The sequence below is a fragment of the Canis lupus genome, chromosome 6, assembly GCF_003254725.2.
Source record: "Canis lupus dingo isolate Sandy chromosome 6, ASM325472v2, whole genome shotgun sequence".
In the NCBI taxonomy this organism is placed as follows: Eukaryota; Metazoa; Chordata; class Mammalia; order Carnivora; family Canidae; genus Canis; species Canis lupus.
Window position 1 is genome coordinate 14,208,211 of NC_064248.1, and position 19,769 is coordinate 14,227,979.

Consider the following 19,769-nt stretch of genomic DNA (forward strand, 5'->3'; position numbering starts at 1 on the left):
TTCTATCATCTGTATTTGACAAGTCTAGTATCCCACATTTTTGAGTGTGATTTTGCTGTCTGTAGTTTGGACTGGCTTTCATTCATGATGCCTTATTTTATTCTGTGTTCACTGGTTGTTAGAGAAATGTACGCTCACTTCCCTTGGAACTTAATCTGTTGATAAATGATTGACATCCATATGTTGATTTTACCAGCTCTTTCACTGAGCTTGTAGTCCTTTTTGGGCCTGGATTTACACAGGTATCTTCTATCAGACTCTCTACCTTTAATGATTTTTAGGCTTTATCTCCCGCAGCCAGGAAAATAGAAAGTCTGATCTTCAGGGGTTCAGCAGATGTTGTTAGGGCAGCTGGTGGCTTTACCACTAATCCACTTAACTCTGAATTTTTGTTTCCGCTTTGACTTTGGCCCTTGAGCCTTCCTTACTCAGCTCAGTGACTCTTTAAAAAAGTTTTGAATAGTTTACAAGGCATTTTTAATTGTTGCAGAAGGGTTGGTCTGAGTATTTGGTCTACAATCCTGTCAGAAAAAGAAGTCTCTTTATTACTTCTCTTTTCCATCTCTTTCCCCCCATCCTTCTAGAACTCTTAGCATTCCCATGTAACTCTCCCACCCTTCCTCTCATGATTTCCATCTCTTTATAGTTGTCCTTTAGGTTTTGAGATACTTCTTCCATTTTATCTTTCCATTCTCTCATCTTGTTTCGATATTTCTCAATAGTTACCATCATCATTTATTGTTGTTGCACAATGCCATTTTATTTATTTTATTTTTTAAAAAAAGATTTATTTATTTGGAAGGGGGAGAGGGGTAAAGAGAGAGAGAGAGAGACTCTGCATTGAGCACAGAGCCTGATGCAAGGCTTGATCTCATGACACTAGGATCATGACCTGAGCTAAAACCAAGAGTCAGATGCTCAACCAACTAACTGTGCCACCCACTTGCCTGTACAATGCCATTTTATACCATGAGCAACTCTTCAAAGATGGAATGACAATAATGGTGATGGGATGATGATAATAATGATGGTGATGATGGTGGTGGTGGTGATGATGGTGATGAAGATAATGATGTGAAGCATTCATCTATTTACCTTTAGTTGAGATGTTCTGTTTCTTCTCTCTGGCACCTGGGTCCCCTTAAGCCTATTCAGACTTTCTTTTTCCTACTCAGAGCTCTTTGGCTTTCAGGGAAAACTCTTAGGGTCCTTTTTAGTGAGAAAATATGATGCAACAGGCAAGATGTTGCTACTCTGATGAGCACATAAAGGAAGCTCCATGTTTTAGCAGTTGTAGCTGTTGCCAAGCTCTCATTCTCAGAGACGAAAAATCTTTCAGTACCTTTGCCCATGCAGCTCTCCCACATTCTACCCAGGCCAAAGAAGACCTCACATGGACCTACATTCATAGGATGCAAGGGGATTTATTCTTTTTGGGAACTCCAGAGTCCTGGGCCTTATCCCAGGCCTTGGAGCTGCTGACCCCCTCACTCCCACCCAGCTGGAGAGTGAGAGTCCTGTGGCTGTTCTCTTTTCTAGAGATTCCAGAGAAGCTCACTATTCTACCACATATGCATTCCAGGCCCTGCCATTGGACCCTCCCTCCTGGCTGCCCCTTAGCTCAGGAGGTGGAATTGAACACAAGTTGGGAGGAGCATTCAGGCCACCCCTCCCACCCCTCTACCAATCTTTAAACACATGGTGGCCATCTGTTTACAAATTTTGATCTTGCTTATTTTTAGGAACTATATGTTATTTCGTCTATATGGCTGTACCTTAATTTATTTAACCTGACCTTTTCCCGGGTTTTAGATTGTTATACAGTGTATTGTCTTTATGAATTCTTCATCATCATGCCAGTGTTATTATTCTAAACTTCTAGCAATGGGTCCCCAAAGCTCCATGATAATGATAATAATGTTAGAAATTATTGAATGTCTATGATATGTTAGGGCCTCCCTTATATGTGTTAGCTTATTCAACATTTATCACAGCCCTATTTTTTTCATGATTTTATTTTATTTTATTTTTTAAGATTTACTTATTTGAGAGAGAGAAACCAAGAGACAGAGCACAGGTGGGGGCAGGAGAGGGGCAGATGGAGAAGCAGACTCCCGGCTGAGCAGGGAGCCTGACCCGGGGCTTGATCCCAGGACCCTGGGATCATGACCTGAGCTGAAGGCAGATGCTTAACTGACTGAGCCACCCAGGCACCCCCCTGATTTTACATATAAAGAAACTAAGTCTCAGAGGGGTTAAGTGAGTTGTTCTAGGTCACATAGCTAGTAGGAGATAGAGCCAAGTTTCAAAGTTCTCATGCTTTCATCCGTTTCATACTGCACATGTGGAATACACTGGGTCAGGTTTCCAATCCAGCTTCTGCAATTTACTCGCTGTACTTCCCCTGACATGTGACATTAACTTCCTGGGACCCAGAATCTTCTATTACAATAATCTCTGCCGTGCCTCCCTCCCAGGAGGTTTCAGAGGATAAATGAGTTCATGTATGTGGAAGCACTTCAAAAACTATAAGGTGTCATACAAATGTAAGGGATAATTAAGAGATTATTAAGTACACAGATAAACTTGTTTACTTCAAGCACCTGAGCCCTTTGACAAATATAAAGTATGTCCAGAGACCTTATCAAATCCCCAAATTGGACTCGGCATAATAATTGCATAAACACAGACACAAAGTTATTTATAAAGATACAGAGCTATTTGTAAATGTCGTCCAGAGCACTTACTTGTTCAGAGGATTTTGTGAATCACCTTTTCATAATTTCTTTTGACTGAATGAAGAGCTAATTCTGGTCCACTGCTGAATTCTACATTTTCCTCTTTATTTGTTCCTTAAACAGAAAAATTCCTATTTCCTGTTTAAGAAACACGGCTTTCTGAAGCCTCTGCAAATCCTTTTCACTTCTGTCATAAAATTTGTGTTTTGTCTTCTTGCAGAAAAAGACATTTTCATAAAGAAGACGTTCTTTTTCATCAACTATTGCAGGATGACGGAGTACTAAGTAATATGTTGACTCACAGGTGCTAAGATTCATGCCTCTGTAAATGACATGCTGCATATCATTAGCACTCAGGAACCTCAGGGAGTTGAGGTCGTTGCATACCCTGGTTCCTGGGCAGAAACTAGGGATTCTGAAAGTCTCCACTGTGCTTGGTGACTTGAGCATCCTGGCTCCCTAACTTCCCTAATGTGGAAGTTTCTTGACACAAAGAATGCATCTTTTCCACCTTTGGCTTCCTCTTCCAAAGTCCCGGGTATCTGGCATTTTCATGAGTATGCAGAGGTTATTTGCAGAACGGGAGGACATAACATCGCAGATCACTATTTCTTTTTTTTTTTGTATACTTTTTTACTTGGAGTTCGATTTGCCAACATATAGCATAACACCCAGTGCTCATCCTGTCAAGTGCCCCACTCAGTGCCCGTCACCCAGTCCCCCCGTCCCCCCGCCCACCTCCCCTTCCACTACCCCTTGTTCATTTCCCAGAGTTAGGAGTCCCTCATGTCCTGTCACCCTCTCTGATATTTCCCACTCATTTTCTCTCCTCTTCCCTTTAATCCCCTTCACTATTTTTTATATTCCTCATATGAATGAAACCATATAATGTTTGTCCTTCTCCGATTGACTTACTTCACTCAGAATAATACCCTCCAGTTCCATCCACGTTGAGGCACATGGTGGGTATTCATCGTTTCTAATGGCTGAGGAATATTCCATTGTATATATACACCACATCTTCTTTATCCACTCATCTTTCGATGGACACCGGGGCTCTTCCACAGTTTGGCTATTGTGGACATTGCTGCTATAAACATTCAGATAAAGGGCTAGTATCCACGATCTATAAAGAACTTATTAAACTCAACAGCAAAGAAACAAACAATCCAATCATGAAATGGGCAAAAGACATGAACAGAAACTTCACCAAAGAAGACCTACACATGGCCAACAAGCACATGAGAAAATGCTCTGCATCGCTTGCCATCAGGGAAATACAAATCAAAACCACAATTAGATACCACTGCACACCAGTGAAAATGGTGAAAATTAACAAGACAGGAAACAACAAATGTTAGAGAGGATGTGGAGAAGGGGGAACCCTCTTGCGCAGTTGGTGGGAATGTGAACTGGTGCAGCCACTCTGGAAAACTGTGTGGAGGTTCCTCAAAGAGTTAAAAATGGAGCTACCCTACAACCCAGCATTTGCACTGGTGGGGATTTACCCCAAAGATGCAGATGCAGGGAAAAGCTGAGACACCTACACCCCAATGTTTATAGCAGCAATGTCCACAAGAGCCAAACAAATCACTGTTTCTATCACTCACCCCTCTCTAATCAGAGACAGACATCCAGCGAAAGAGAGAGCAGGGCTCCAGTCGGCCCTGTGTGGAACCTCGCTACTTGAGTCAGTCGTTTGCAAGCTGATTTTTACTTTTTCCACCTGGTGAGGACAGTTTGGGGACAGGATCATCTTTAAGACTTGCTAAAATAATCCAACAAGGAGGCCATTAGACTTAAGTGACTTAGGAAAGCAAACCAAAATAGAAGCCTGTAAATGCTTCAAGGTTACAAAATCAAAATGCTAAAAAGACAGCCAATCACAAACAGCCAGCTAGCCTGTATAAGCTATAGCCAATCAATTTCTTTTCTTTGCTTGGGGCACTTTCTCTATATAGGTCTTTTCCTTGGCCCACTCCGAGGAGCATTCTTAACCACTTCTTGTTTGACACTTCCCAATTTGAATCCATTTTTGCGCAAATACTGCAAACTCTTACAATTTTTAATATGCCTCAGTTTATCTTTTCATGAAGATAAACCTGAGCTCCTTCCAGGAAGTTCTGACTCACACTTCATCTGGGACAGGTATGAATCTGTAATAAGGTCAGCTAACTCCTAGCAAGAACTTTCTTGGGTCTCAGCAGTGTGCCAAGTGTTTTATGAGTTCATGTTTTCGGTTTACGCCTTCATAACCATAGGAGGCAGATGCTATCAACGCCCTCATTTAGCAGAGATTAAAGCTAAAAACAGGGGATGTTAGGAGGATGGGTGGGAGTTGCTTATAAACTTCTGCAACCAGTAAGGGATTGAAGGGAGATTTCAGCTCAGACCCAGCAACTGCAGACCCCTATCACTGTGCTACATAAGATTTTTTTTTTTGGCGGGAGGGGGGTGGGGGGGCGGGGGGGGGTAGTTAGTTTCTGGTGATTTGGATGCTTAGCCAGCTTTTAGAGAAGACAGAAGCCCAAAGGCCATGCCACTCTCAAAGGGTGTATGTGTCTGAAAATGTGTGTCCCCTTCCCCCGCGTTTCTGGAAGGAAAATGGTTTAGGAACAGCATTCTCTGTAAACCTAAGGCGAGCAGCTGCACCTCCTATTGGCATTTTCGGGCTACACAAAGTTCACTGGGCTGGTCTCCGGCTCTCGCAGGTTGACCCAATCTGGGAGCCCAGGGAGCATCTTTCTGTACACCTGGCACTTCTGGTCCCTCCCCGTTTCGCCAAGCCCCCAATCCCAAACCCGTTCGCCGTGATTGACGTGAGCCCGGAGCAATTATAACCGGTCATGGCGGACGGCCGCCCCGCCTCCCCAGCGGCCCCGCCTCCCTTTCATTCTGAAAGAAAGAACCTCATCCCCGGCGCCCAATGAGAAGCGCCCCCACCCCACAGGTCCCGCCTCTTTCGGCGCCGATCCCGCCCCGAGGGCGGGGGGACGCCCGCCTCCCGGCGCGGCGCGGCCCAATCGGAGGGCGCGTTCCCCCGGATGGACGGCGGCCGGCCCAATCGGCGGGCTCCGGCGGCGCGCGCCCCGCCCCTCCGCCGGGGCCGAGCGGCGGGCGAGAGCGGGCCTCGGGGCGGCGGCGGCGGCGGACGGGCGGACGGACGCGGCCTGAGGGAGCGGCCGGCTGCCGCGCGGGGCTCGCCTCGCCCGCGGCGGGGTCCATGGCCTGAGCGGCCATGTCCGGCGTGGTGCGGACCCTCAGCCGCTGCCTGCTGCCGGCCGAGGCCGGCGGGGCCCGCGAGCGCAGGGCGGGCGGCGGCGGGGCCCGCGACGCGGAGCGCGAGGCGCGGCGGCGCAGCCGGGACATCGACGCGGGGCTGGCCCGGGAGCGGCGTGCCGTGCGGCGCCTGGTCAAGATCCTGCTGCTGGGCGCGGGCGAGAGCGGCAAGTCCACCTTCCTCAAGCAGATGCGCATCATCCACGGCCGCGAGTTCGACCAGAAGGCGCTGCTCGAGTTCCGCGACACCATCTTCGACAACATCCTCAAGGTGCGCGCGCCTCCGCGGCCCCGCCCGCGCACCTGCGGCCCGGTGTGCCCAGGTGTGCCCAGGTGCGCGCAGGTGCGGGCCCGGGTCTGGCCGCAGCTCCCGGCGGCCGAGTGCCCCCGGCTTTGGGGTGGGGGTGAGGGGAGTCTGGGGGGGACCTGGCTTGGCTTGGTGGGGGTTGGCCTGGGGAAGCTCTGACCTGGGGGAGCACTGCCGTGGGGGGGCGCTGACCTGGGGGAGCACTGCCGGGGGGGGCGCTGACCTGGCGGAGCATTGCCGGGCGGGGCGCTGACCTGGGGGAGCACTGCCGGGGGGGGGGGCGCTGACCTGGGGGAGCACTGCCGGGGGGGCGCTGACCTGGGGGAGCACTGCCTGGGGGGGGCGCTGACCTGGGGGAGCACTGCCGGGGGGGGCGCTGACCTGGGGGAGCACTGCCGGGGGGTGCTGACCTGGGGGAGCACTGCTGGGGGGGGCGCTGACCTGGGAGAGCACTGCCGGGGGGGGGCGCTGACCTGGGGGAGCACTGCCGGGGGGGGGCGCTGACCTGGGAGAGCACTGCCGGGGGGGGGCGCTGACCTGGGGGAGCACTGCCGGGGGGGGCTGACCTGGGGGAGCACTGCCGGGGGGGGGGCGCTGACCTGGGGGAGCACTGCTGGGGGGGGCGCTGACCTGGGGGAGCACTGCCTGGGGGGGCGCTGACCTGGGGGAGCACTGCGGGGGGGGCGCTGACCTGGGGGAGCACTGGCCTGGGGAGGCACTGCCCTGGGGTGGGGGTGCTGACCTGGGGGGGTGCTGGCCTGGGGGCGGCGCTGACCTGGGTGGGGGGCCTGACCTGGGGGGGCGCTTGCCTGGGGAGGCATTGCCCTGGGGGCTTGGTGCTGGCCTGGGGAGGCCCTGACCTGGAGGGAGCGCGCTGGCCTGGGGGCGGCGCTGACCTGGGGGCGCTGTCTTGGGGGGGACCTGTCTTGGGGGGGACCTGGCTTGGCTTGTGGGGGTTGGCCTGGGGAAGCACTGCCCTGGGGGGGTGCTGGCCTGGGGAGGCCCTGACCTGGGGGCGGGGGGTGGGGGTGGGTGCTCACCCCGTCTCCGCGGCAGGCGGACCCTGGCATCCGCCTGTCCCTTCTCGAGGGCTGGGGGCACGCAGAGGCGGAAAAGCCGGCCGGCTTGGGCGGATTGGGAGGGCCGGGTCCTGGACACCGTCGCGGACGCGCCCTTGCAGGATGGCTTCTGCGCGCTTCCCACACTGCCCGCCCCCTGGGGTCCGGGAGCCTTTCTTTTCCTTGCCCTCCCACGAGCGGTGTAGACCCGAGGGCAGACCCGCCGCAAGTCTCTCCTGTGTGGAACTGCCTGTTAGGAGAATTTCAGACCGACACAAAGTAGCGACTAGAACAAGCCGTGCGTACCCACGCCCCCTCCCCCAACTCCGGCGCTGGTCTGCTCCTGGACGCTGCTTTCACCTAGACCCCTGCCCCGTGGCTTGAAGCAAATCGCAGACCTCGTATAACTTCGTTAGAAAGTATTTTAAGCGTATGCCGCCAGCAGATAAGGCCTCATTTTAAAAACAACCACGGTACCCTTATCAGACCTAAGAATTAGTTCCCCCTTACTTAAATATCCTCAGATACGCAGCCAGTGTTCACATTTCCTCCGCGGCCCTGTAATTGTTTTGTTGGTCTGCATCAGGATACAAATTAACTCCTTGCTTTGCAACTTTCAGTGTATCTCGTAAGTGGTGTGTAATCGATCGCCTGGCTCTCTTATTCCTTGTTCCTCTTATTCTTGGAGGGGGAAAAGGGGGAGGGGCACAAAACCTGTAGAGTTGACAAAGTTTGGGTTCTAGTCTCTTTCTACTGTGAGTCTGTGCCAAGGGGCCCCAAAGAAAGGAAATCTGGAGAAAATTGATCACGAGCAGCAGAAAGTAAATTCTCTCCTGCACCTAAGGTCATTTCGGGGGTTTTCTGGTTGTGTTTTTTAGTTTCTCCCTACTCCTTGCCCTGCCCTCTCACCTACTCTTTTCCCAGGCCCATTTTGGGGAAAGCAAATTACAGGTATGTCTCAAAGCAGAGGTAGAGGAGAGTTTGTCATACCAGACAGCTGTCTGGAGAGTACATTTTATGGTGCCCCAAGGGACTTTAAATTTAGCAGAGGGCTGTAGAAACCCATCTAGTACATTTCTTTCACTTCACCCATGAGAAAGACGCTCCAGGCCTCGCAGGAAAGTGGCTCCTCGTTGGGATCTGAGCACTGGAACCCTGGGTCTGAACTCCCAGGCCTTCCTCCTTCCAGGCTTGCACTGGCATTCCCACTTTCTGTATTTGTTATTAAAATAATTTATTTTAATAGAAATAGCTCTTTTAGAATCTTGCCGGGAATGAAAGGAAGAGAATCATTTGAATGATAAAACCCTCCTTTCCTTTTCACCTCTTTCAAAAGCCTCTCTGTGAGTCAGCTCTGGCCAGTACTTCATCAACTTTAAGGCTAGGAGCCCAGTGTGATTCAAGGGATCCACTGTGTGCTTAAAATTCCCCTCATCTTCTGGGGTAAAGTGCATGTCATTGTCTTTATCACAGAGCCAGATTGTATTTTTGCTGCTTTTCTGAACCTCCAAACCAAGCAGGTATAAAAATATGAGGATTTGGCTGACTCCTTCCCACTTTCTTTTAACTCTGGAGGTGGAGAAAATGTTTAGAAACATAGACTCTCAAATCTAAGTCGTTGTGTTGAGTGCATTTTAGAAAACTCAGTCTTAACCTTTTCCCGTTGCGCAGAAACATTAACTTGTACTGCCTTCCCAATCAAAAGAAATAAAATTTGTTAGCATCCTATTTTCCTTCCCAACCTTTTACTAACTGTAGTTCTATTTTAAGTTCACTTTACCTGTTGTGACTATTTCAATAACTAGTTGGAAATTCATCTTCCAATTTTTAAAACCAAAAATTCTTCTTTTTGCCACACCATTTTTAGACCAATCGATTTGGGAATAGACCTTTTAAATTAATTGCTTTGTAATGGCTTTAGTAATGGACATTTGAATGATACCGTTTAGCGTGATATCTATGTCTTCACATAGATTTGGTGTTAAGAGGCTGTTTTTGAAGTACTATGTGTCATGCACGTTGCCCTGTCCTTCGTGAGTGACATTTAGTTTTTATCATGCTTTAGATGGTATTGTCCCATTTAGCCAATGAGAGAATTGAAGATAGTTTAAAATCTACTCAAGGTCAGCTACCTAATTTAGTAGATGGCAGAGTGGGGAGCAAAACCTAGTCTTAAAAAAAAATTTTTTTTTTACTTTAATTGTGGGATAATTGTGGAGTTCCATCCAGTTGTAAGAAATAACACAGAGAGCCCATGTACCCTTTACCCAGTTACCTTCCATGGTAATACCTTGCAAAACGGTGATACAGTTTCACAACCACAATATTGACAATGCAGAATCAAGATACAGAATATTCCCATCACCATTAAGGATCCCTTATGTTGCCTTTTATAGCCACTCCTTTCTGCCCTTCCCTGACTCTGGTGATAACTGATTAGTTCTCCAATTCTATAATTTTTATTCATTCCAGGTAATTATGTAAATGAAGCCATGCAGAATGTCACCTCTTTTATCATTCTGCAAAATTCCCTGGAGAATCACACATTATTGTATGTGTATTGAAAATCAGTAATTTGTGCCTTGTGTTTGCTGAGTGGCATCCATGGTAAGGATTTACCACAGCCCACCATGTAACCATTCACCCATTAAAAGGCTTCTGGGTTGTCCCAGTTCTCTGCCTGTTATGAATAAATTTGCTATGAACATTCACGTACATGTATTTGCACATACACACATTTTCCTCTATCTGGAATAAGTGCCCAGGAGTGCAGTTGCTCAGTTGTATGACACTTACATGGTTAATGTTACAAGAAACTGCCAAACTTTTTAGAGTGCCTGTGCAGTTTTACATTCCCACCAGCAACGTCTGAGTGATCCAGTTCCCCCACATCCTCGCCAGCATTTTGATGTCCCTTTTTTATTTCAGCCATTCTAATAGGTGTGCAAGAGTTAGCTCATCACTGTTTTAATTTTCATTTCCCTAACAGCTAATGATGGAAAGTATCTTTTCTTGTGCTGATTTGCCATCCATATATCCTCTTTGGTGCAATGACTCTTCATGTTTTTTATCTATTTTCTACCTAGGTTCCTTGTTTTTTATTGCTTGTTGTTCATTGTGTTTTATTGTTGGTGAATGTTTTGAGAGGGTTTTATTTATACATTTTAGATTCTGGTCTTTTGTCACATATTATGTTTTACAAGTATTTTCTCCCAGTTTGTAGCTTTCCTTTTCATCCAGAGCAAAACTTTTTTTGATGAAGACAGTTTATCAGCTTTTTTCCTTTATAAACAATGCTTTCGATATCAAGACTAGGAACTCTTTGCCTATCCCTAGGTCCCAATATTTATTTTTTTCTCCTAAAAGTTTGGTAGTTTGGGGCACCTGGGTGGCTCAGGGTTGAGTGTCTGCCTTTGGCTCAGGTTGTGATCCTGGGGTCCCTCAAGGAGCCCGCTTCCCCCTCTGCCTGTGTCTCTGCCTTTCTCTGTGTTTCTCATGAATAAATAAATAAAATATTTTTAAAAAATAAAAATAAAAGCTTAGTTTTACATTATACATTTAAGTTCCTAATCCATTTTGAATTAATTATCCCATGAAAATGTGTGATGTTTACTTGGAAGTTTATAGTTTTTGCTTTTGTTTTTGCCTTGAATTTTCAGTTGTTCCAACACCATGTGGTGAAAAGCCTGTGCTGCTTCCATTGAATTGCTTTTGCACCTTTGTCAAAAATCACTTGGCATATTTGTATGTGCCTATTTCTAGGTTCCACTGATCTGTATATCTCTCCTGCCATTATCACATTCCATTGATTGTAGCTATTCAGTAGGCCTTAATATTAGATAGAGTGCTTTCTCCCACTTCATTTTCCTTTTTCAAGATGGGCTTGGCTATTCTAGGACCCGTGTCTTTCCCTGTATATCTTAGAATAAGCTTGTCTGTGTCTATAAAAAAATCTGGGTCGCCTGGGTGACTTAGTTGTTGAGCATCTGCCTTCAGCTCAGGGCGTGATCCCAGGGTCCAGGATAGAGTCCTGCATCGGGCTCCTTGCGGGCAGCCTGCTTCTTCCTCTGCCTATGTCTCTGCCTCTCTCTGTGTGTCTCTCATGAATAAATAAAATCTTTAAAAAATCTTCCTGGAATTTTGATAGCAATTGCATTAAACCTATAGATCATTTTGGGGGAGAAATGACCTCTCTACTTTGTCGAGTCTTCCAGTCCATGAACATGGTATGTCTTTATTTCTGTCTTCTTTGATTTCTTTATCAGCATTTTGCAATTCTCAGACTCTATGTGTTTCAAGTGTATACTAAGTATCTTACTTTCCTTAGAGCAGTTGTAAATGATACTATGCTCTTATTCTCAGTTTCCGCATGCACCTTGTTCATATACAGTGATGCAATTGATATTTTGGTCTTGATTTTGTGTCCTGTAAACTTGCCGAATAAACTTAATGGTTCTAAGGGCTTTCCTATAGACTCCTTGGGATTTTCTACACAGATTATCATGTTCTCTGCAAATAGGGACAGTTTTATTTCTTCTTTCCCAATACGCATTGTTTTTATTTCTTTTTCTTTCCTTAATGCAATGGCTAGAACTTCTGGTAATATGTTGTATGAGAATGGTGAGAGGCATATTTTCTGTTTCTTTCCTGGAGTTGATGATTTGTATCTTTTATTTTTACAGTCTTCTTAGAGGTTTATCACTTTTATTTATTTATTTTTTGCCCATGAAGAACCAGCTTTTGTTTCAATAACTTTATGGCTTTCTTCTTTTCAATATCACATATTTCTGTTCTTATTTCCTTCTACTTCCTTTGGGTTTATTTTGCCCTTTCCCCCTAGTTTCTTGAGGTAAAGATTTGGATTATTTATTTGAGACCTTTCCTCTTTTCTAATTTAAGCATTTTAAGTGCTATAAATTTCCCACATGGCACTGTTTTAGCTGTGTCCAACATATTCTGATATGTTGTACTTTAGCTTTTATTCAGTGTCATGTGTATTCTTATTTCTTTTCAGATATTTCCTTTGACCCATGGATTATTTTTTTTAATATTTATTTATTTATTATTTATGATAGACATAGAGAGAGAGAGACGCAGAGACACAGGAGGGAGAAGCAGGCTCCATGCCAGGAGCCTGACGCAGGACTCGAACCCGGGACTCCAGGATCGCGCCCTGGGCCAAAGGCAGGCGCTAAACCACTGAGCCACCCAGGGATCCCCGACCCATGGATTATTTTGAGGTGTGTTATAGTTTCCAAGAATTTAGAGACTTTCCTCTTATCCTTCTGTTATTGATGTCTATGACTTAATTAAGGTCAGAGAACATACCTTGGATGATTTCAGTTCTTTTAAATACTTTAGATTTGTCTTTTGGCCCAGAATATGGCCCATCATAGTATATATTCTGTGGGCCTTTGTTGGTGAATATTCATGGGCACTTGAACAAAACATGTATTTGTTGTTTGATGGAGTTTTCTACACATGTCAGGTATTACTGTTGATGGTGGTATTGAGTTTTGTATCCTTGCTGATTTTTTTTGTTTAGTCATTAGCTAAGAATAAGATGTAGAAGTCTCCCAGCTATAATTGTGGATTTGTCTCTTTCTCTTTTTGCTTTGTGCATTTTGAGACTCTGTTGTGTGGTATATAAACATTTAGGATTATTAGGACTTTCAGATGGATTGATCCTTTTGTCATTGTATAATATCCTTTTTTGCCTCTAGTAATTTCTTTGCTCTGAAGCCTACTTTATCAGATATTTTATTTTATTTAAGATTTTATTTATTTATTCATAGAGACAGAGAGAGAGAGGCAGAGACACAGGAAGAGGGAAAAGCAGGCACCATACAGAGAGCCTGACATGGGACTCGATCCAGGGTCTCCAGGATTACACCCTGGGCTGCAGGCGGTGCTAAACCACTGCGCCACCGGGGCTGCCCCAGATATTTTAATATAGCCACTTTTAAAAAATGATGTTTTCATGTTGTGTATTTCCCCATCCCTTAAACCTATCCACATTGTTGCTTTGAGATGAGCTTCTTACAGATAGCACATTGTTATGTCGTATTTTATTTTTTATTTTTATTTTTTATTTATGACAGTCACACACACACACACAGAGAGAGAGAGAGAGAGAGAGAGGCAGAGACACAGGCAGAGGGAGAAGCAGGCTCCATGCACCGGGAGCCCGACGTGGGATTCGATCCCGGGTCTCCAGGATCACGCCCTGGGCCAAAGGCAGGCGCCAAACCAGGGATCCCTATGTCGTATTTTTTTAAGTTCTGTCAGTCTTTGTTAATTAATGTGTGTATTTAGGCCATTTACATTTAAGGTAAGGTAATTAATATGCTGGGCATAAGTTTCCCATTTTGTTATTTTTCTGTTTGTTTTTTTGTTTTGTTTTGTTTTTACTTTCCTGTGAGTTAAACATATTTTAGGATTCCATCTTCATCAATTGGTGATTGATTTTTTTAGTATGTCAATTAAAGCTTTGTTTACTTTTCTTGATTGCTCTAGGTTTACAGTATACATGCATAGCTTATCCCAGTGCACTGGCATTAGTGTTTTACAACTATGAGTGAAACGTGGGAACTTCCATTTAGATCCCTTTACCCTCCCCACTTCTTCTTTTTTTTTTTTTTTAATTTTTATTTATTTATGATAGTCACAGAGAGAGAGAGAGAGGCAGAGACATAGGCAGAGGGAGAAGCAGGCTCCATGCACCGGGAGCCCGACATGGGATTCGATCCCGGGTCTCCAGGATCACGCCCTGAGCCAAAGGCAGGTGCCAAACCGCTGCACCACCCAGGGATCCCCCCACTTCTTAAATATATGTATATGTTTTTAAGTATTTGTTATTATACATTGAGTACCACATCAGATGGTTTTATGTCAGTCATCAAATATGATTTAAGAAATCTGTGAGAGGGGATCCCTGGGTGGCTCAGCGGTTCTGCGCCAGCCTTTGGCCCAGGGCACGATGTTGGAGTCCCGGGATTGAGTTCCGCGTCGGGCTCCTGGCATGGAGCTTGCTTCTCCCTCCTCCTGTGTCTCTGCCTCTCTCTCTCTCTATCATAAATGAATAAATTAAAAAAATCTTAAAAAAAAAAAGAAATCTGTGAGAAGTAAGATAGTTATATCTGCCTGTGTTTTTACCTGCTCTGATGGTCTTTCCTCCTGAGGCGCTGAGCCTTCCGTTACCTTTTCTTTTCTGTTTGGAGAACTTCATTTAACCATTCTTAAGGGTGGCCTTGCCACAACAAATTCAGCTTTTCTATATCCAAGGATGTAGCCCCCTTCATCCTTGAGATCTCTTTGCCAGTTATAGAATTCACAGTTGACACATCCTTTTAGTACTTGTAAAATGTGCTTTATTCTTGCCTTCATTTCAGATGAGAAATTCACTGTCATTTGAATTGCTCTTTCTATGTAAGTAAATGTGTCCTGTCTCTCTAGTTGCTTTTAAGATTGCACATTGGTCCTTTAATTCCCAGAGTTTAACTATGATTTGTCTGGACATAGGTTTCTTTCAGTTTATTGTGTTTAGGGTTTGTTCAGCTTCTCGAAAATGTACATTTGTGCCTTTTGTCAAACCTGGGAAGTTTCAGGCCATTATTTCTTCAAATATTTTTTTCAGCCCCACTCTTTGTCCCCTCCCTCTGAGACTCTGGTGATAGGAGGGTCAGTGGCTCTTCTTACTGACCTCCCAGTCCTTGAGTCCTTGAGTCCTTGAGTCCTTGAGTCCTGTTGAGTGGGATGTGACATCAACTCTTCCCGGCCTGGTTGATCCCAGGGAGTATCAGGAACAGCAGAATGGCAACCAGCCCAGCCTCCCACCCCCTTCTCCTGCCTCTGGGACTGGATCGGGGTGAAGGCCCTGCTTCCCACTAACACCAACCTGGTTGGGGAATTGGAGCACCTCCTGCACTTCCAGACTTAAGAGAGGAGATCCTGGCTTGGCCCTGCCAACATTACCTGGGCCACTTAGAGGATGCTTCCTGGTTCTTCAGGGCAGGAAGGGGAAGCGGAAGATCAGCTTTTCTTTCTACCCTGCCAAAACCTCGGTGGCTGATGTATGCAACTTTTCTGTTAATATTTGGCTAGAATAGGATAGGTGTTGCCAAAGTGGTTTTCTGTTGTAAGACCACCTTTTCCCCAGTCCTTCTGCTAGGGAGAACAAGCTTTTCTCTAGCTCTTTCCCTCTGTGCCTTTGGGCTGTTCTAGCTCGGAGACTGTGCAGCGCCTTGTCCTGGACAGGTAAGCAGTAAGGCTACCTGGGAACTCCCCACCACATGGTTCCTCAGGTCCTGAAGTCCCAGCAGCCTGCCTTCTTGTCTCTACCATCTTTCCTATGAGCATCTCTAGTGGTAAGGGAGAGGACTCAGGAGGCATGGGGCTACTCCATCTTGGCAGAACCAGAAGTTTCCATCATCCTGGTCTTCTTATTCCAGGTCCAGGACTCCTTCAGGCTATCATTTTTAACTTTATCACCTCACACTACCCTCTGCAGGGATTATTTGACTCTACTCATTGCTTTGACCACCCACAAATATTCCCAGTAAGACTTCTTATTCATTCTTTTCCTTTTTATAATCTTGAAGATGCTGGTCTTTCCCTCCCTGTGTGGGCTATCCCTAAAGTTTGTGTGTATGAACTTGCTTGGTAATACTCTGGTGATGGCAGGTACCTCGGCATTTGTGGGCAGGCTTCAGACCGGCTTGGCTTTATTTCCCAGGGCCTCCACCTTCCTCACCTGTACTTTCAGGAGCCATTTGTGAGGAACAAATCCCACATCCAGCTGGAATTAAATACAAGATAAGCCATTTGAAAGGTTAGCATTTGTTTCATGGACAGAAAATCTCACTACCTTACACAGAGTTGTGTGAGTGTATCATTTAACCACCCAGAGATGGGACCTCCTAGTGTATGCTTATGTGGGTGATATAGAAACCTTGTGAAGAATGAGATTATTAGAGTTAGTGGTCTCTTGTTGACACTGAAACAAAAACCAACAAATACTTTCTGATCATATACCCAAGGTGATGTGCTCGCCACTGTGGGGTAGGGGTTAGTTAATGGGGCATCCTGCCCAGCATCGACCCTTCAAGTGCTGTAACTAGCTGGGGAGATGGTTGTACTCTTTAACATAGAGTCTGAATGTATGGCATGTTAATGTCCTTGTAAAAGGAGACTGGTGGTTCAGTGAGAATGGGGAAGATTAATTCTGGCTGAGCTACCTGGAAAAGCCTGTGAAGGAAGTATGATTTAAGCTGGCCTCTGAAGTCTCCATGGAGTTTTAGCAGGTGGAGAGAAACATCCAAATGAAACCATCTGGGATCCCTGGGTGGCTCAGCGGTTTGGCGCCTGCCTTCAGCTCAGGGCGTGGTCCTGGAGTCATGGGATCGAGTCCCATGTTGGGCTCCCTGCATGGAGCCTGCTTCTCCGCCTCTCTCTCTCTCTCTCTCTATCTCTCTATCTCTCCATCTTTCATGAATAAGTAAGTGGAATCTTTAAAAAAAAAAAATCTAAATCTAAAAAAAAAAAAAAAGAGAGAGAGAGAGAGAGAGAGACCATCTCCATGCCATGCGTTTCTACCAGTTAGGACAGAGAATTCTAATAGTATGGATCATTAAGGAGTGCAGGAGCTAGAGAGAACTTTCTAGTGCAGAGGACTAGTCATAATGCAGTGGTTGGCTAGAGACCTTGGTCAGGATGCTCTCTATCTGAAAGTTGTGGCACTAGAAAGTGTCCTGCATGTGTCCTGTTCAACACATGCACATAGTTTAAAGGGGTCCCTTGCCATCCTAAGCCTCAAAGTGGGCCTACTTATGCTGTGTGGACTGCAGGTTAAGCAATTTTGTGGTAAAATATCTGAGATTATGTTAAATTTCTGTAAATTGAGATCTTTTGTAGGATTATTTCCTGTGTCATTAGTTTTTGCGAAGGTGAATAGGACTTCGAAGAAGCTTCCACCGCTGTTCTGTATTTTTAAGCGCTTTGAAACTTCTGGCCTGCAGAGTCTTTGTTTCTTGGGTTCAGAATCACTTTGCACCTGCTGCTACGGTGGGTTTGTGTGAGAGCAGAAGCGTAAATGCACTTCCAGGGTCTGGAAAAACAGCTGGGGTTTTACTACCTTGTTGGCTAATTGCCTTTAAGTAAGCAAATTTACTTTTACACCTGGACACACATGGTTGGTCCTTTGATAATGCCAAGAAACAAAAATGTCTTTTTCTATCGGTCAAAAAAATCCAGAGGCCTGTCTGGTCCTTATTGGGGATTCTTAGCACATGGACAACTGGTCTTCCCCTCCAGCTTTCAGGCTGACATGTTGGTTATTTTAACCAAACCAATTTTAAGGGAGCAGTTTTGACCTTCCAGTCATCTGTCACATGAGATTTGGAACATAGCTGTGCTTGATGTTAGATAGTGTTCTGTTGATAGCTCATGATTATTTTCTGTTATTACAGAGTTAAGAGTGAGGCCATGGATCCTATCGGTTGTAAATGGAACTGAAAATCTATACTTAAGGCTTATCTAGAGATGTAATTACAGGGTGATCTTCAAACCAAAGAAGCTAATGTGTGCTGGACCTGGCGCTTCACTTGCGTCACAACGAACAGTGTCCTCCCTCCAGACACACGGCTTTACTTCCTGTTCTAACTGCTGTAGTTTGTATTTCAGCAAAAGCCATGGTCCTCTTTGCCTCTTCTGTCCAGTGGGCTGGACACAGCAGCTGCTCGGTTTCACCTGATTGCCCTTTGAGTGAGCAGAATATGAAGAATAGCTGCTGGCCACATGGTTAGATATTTTGAATGATTCTTTTGTGCAATAAGAAGTTTGTCTGGGTCCTGTTAGGGTGCATGTTCAGGTAGGCCCAGGCACATTGGTGTATGGAAAGGAAAACTGCATTCTGCAGTAGTGGGTCAGGAAGCTGACACTTCATTGGTTCGGTGGTCTGCGTCCATCTGGAACATGAGCTCTGGAAGTGCCACATCTGTAGAACAGAAAAGGAACAGTTGTAAAGCTCAGGAGTATTTGCAAGTGGATAGAAAAGAGCTGGAGAGCAGCCCTGCCATTGTCCTGGATGACAAGAAAATGTTCCCCGTCCCTGCTTTCTTAAGCAGAAGCCAAGTAGACTCTCTCAACTTGGGCAGGCACCTGTTTTACTGCCTAAAACCATGGCACCAACTTTGATGGCTCTGTTACATACATCAAGACTCAGGAGTGAAGACTGATCTTAATGAAAATTGACTGGTGTTAGCCAGTGAACCCAGGCCTGAGGGAGTCAGATTCTGAAACTGAGTTGAGCAGAAACTAAGCCACCGGAACACTCAGATTCAGAACCCATGTCCTGTGCAGGGTTAAAATTGTCATTGCCTTGAATGTTCTGATGATTGTGCATGGTGTTGGTTCCATCCAGCCCTTGAGTGCCTGTCTGGGACAGTCAAAGGGAGGTTCCCTGCTGGCCCCAGAAAAGGCCAGGATCGATGTTGGGGCCACAGATAGACCTGCTCCCGACCTTCAGAGCCAGGCCTTTTGCTGTGCTGTGTGTACGGCAGCGAGTCCTTTGGCACTGCATACCTACCTAGCTGGCTTGTGTGGGGATAGGAAACACATAGCAGGGCGTGCAGGAGAGGGGACATCACTGGTCAAGTCACTGGCTGGGTGGGAGCCCCAGCCTTGCTGAAGGAGGCTATCACAATTGTCTGTCTGCAGGCTGTATGATGAGATTCATGTCTGGGACAAGTCAGTGACCCAACTGCTGAGATAAGCTGTAGCAGGGGGTTCAGTGCACCACAGCTGCTGACTGAGCACCATGGGTGGCAGGGTGCTGGCTTTTTCAGGGTAAAATGGTGCTCCTCTTTGAGGACAAGTTATACAGCATGCTGGGTGAAAGACTTGACATTTAGCAAGTTGGGAAAGGGATTGATTATTTAAATTCTCCCTTTGCTGCTGGTTTCCAATATAGGTGAAAGGGAGTAGCTGCTTCAGAAGTTTGTTTTTGTAATTTTTACAACCTGGGATGTTTAATCTGTGTCTTCCCCTGATACCAGTTCTATATCTGACATTGTTGGCACACCTAGGATGACCCCAAACTGTGTATTTGTGGCCATGTACATGTTTTCTCAAGAAAATGAAGCTCTGTAAGTCTTGTTTTAGGATGGGAAGGGAAAGATTTTCCCCTGGACTCTGATGACTTGATCAGAAACCTGTAGGTTGAAAAGTCCAAGTGTGGAGCAATGTGGGAAAGGAGACCCTCCCTGAGAGGTTAGCTGGTCAGGATTGAGAGATGGAAGACTGGCCTTCACCTCCTTATCAGTACATATTGATACGATTGGGGGTTTTTTTGTGTGTGTTTTTTGTTTTGTTTTGTTTTTTTGCGATTGG

The 19,769-nt window shown here is 46.0% G+C and overlaps 1 protein-coding gene across 3 annotated transcripts in view; it reads left to right on the forward strand.

Annotated features, from left to right (window-relative positions):
• The first annotated feature begins 5,865 nt into the window (after window positions 1–5,865).
• GNA12 (G protein subunit alpha 12) overlaps window positions 5,866–19,769 on the forward strand; it is a 107,599-nt gene continuing 93,695 nt past the window's right edge. The window contains exons 1-2 of one of the 3 annotated variants that reach the window (XM_049111189.1): window positions 6,155–6,288; window positions 12,458–12,622. In XM_049111189.1, coding sequence (XP_048967146.1) covers window positions 12,608–12,622 — 15 coding nt within the window. In that variant the 5' untranslated portion in view covers window positions 6,155–6,288; window positions 12,458–12,607. Of the gene's footprint in view, window positions 6,361–12,457; window positions 12,623–19,769 lie in introns of all 3 variants that reach the window. The other 2 variants (XM_025416123.3, XM_025416125.3) reach the window with 2 other exon arrangements.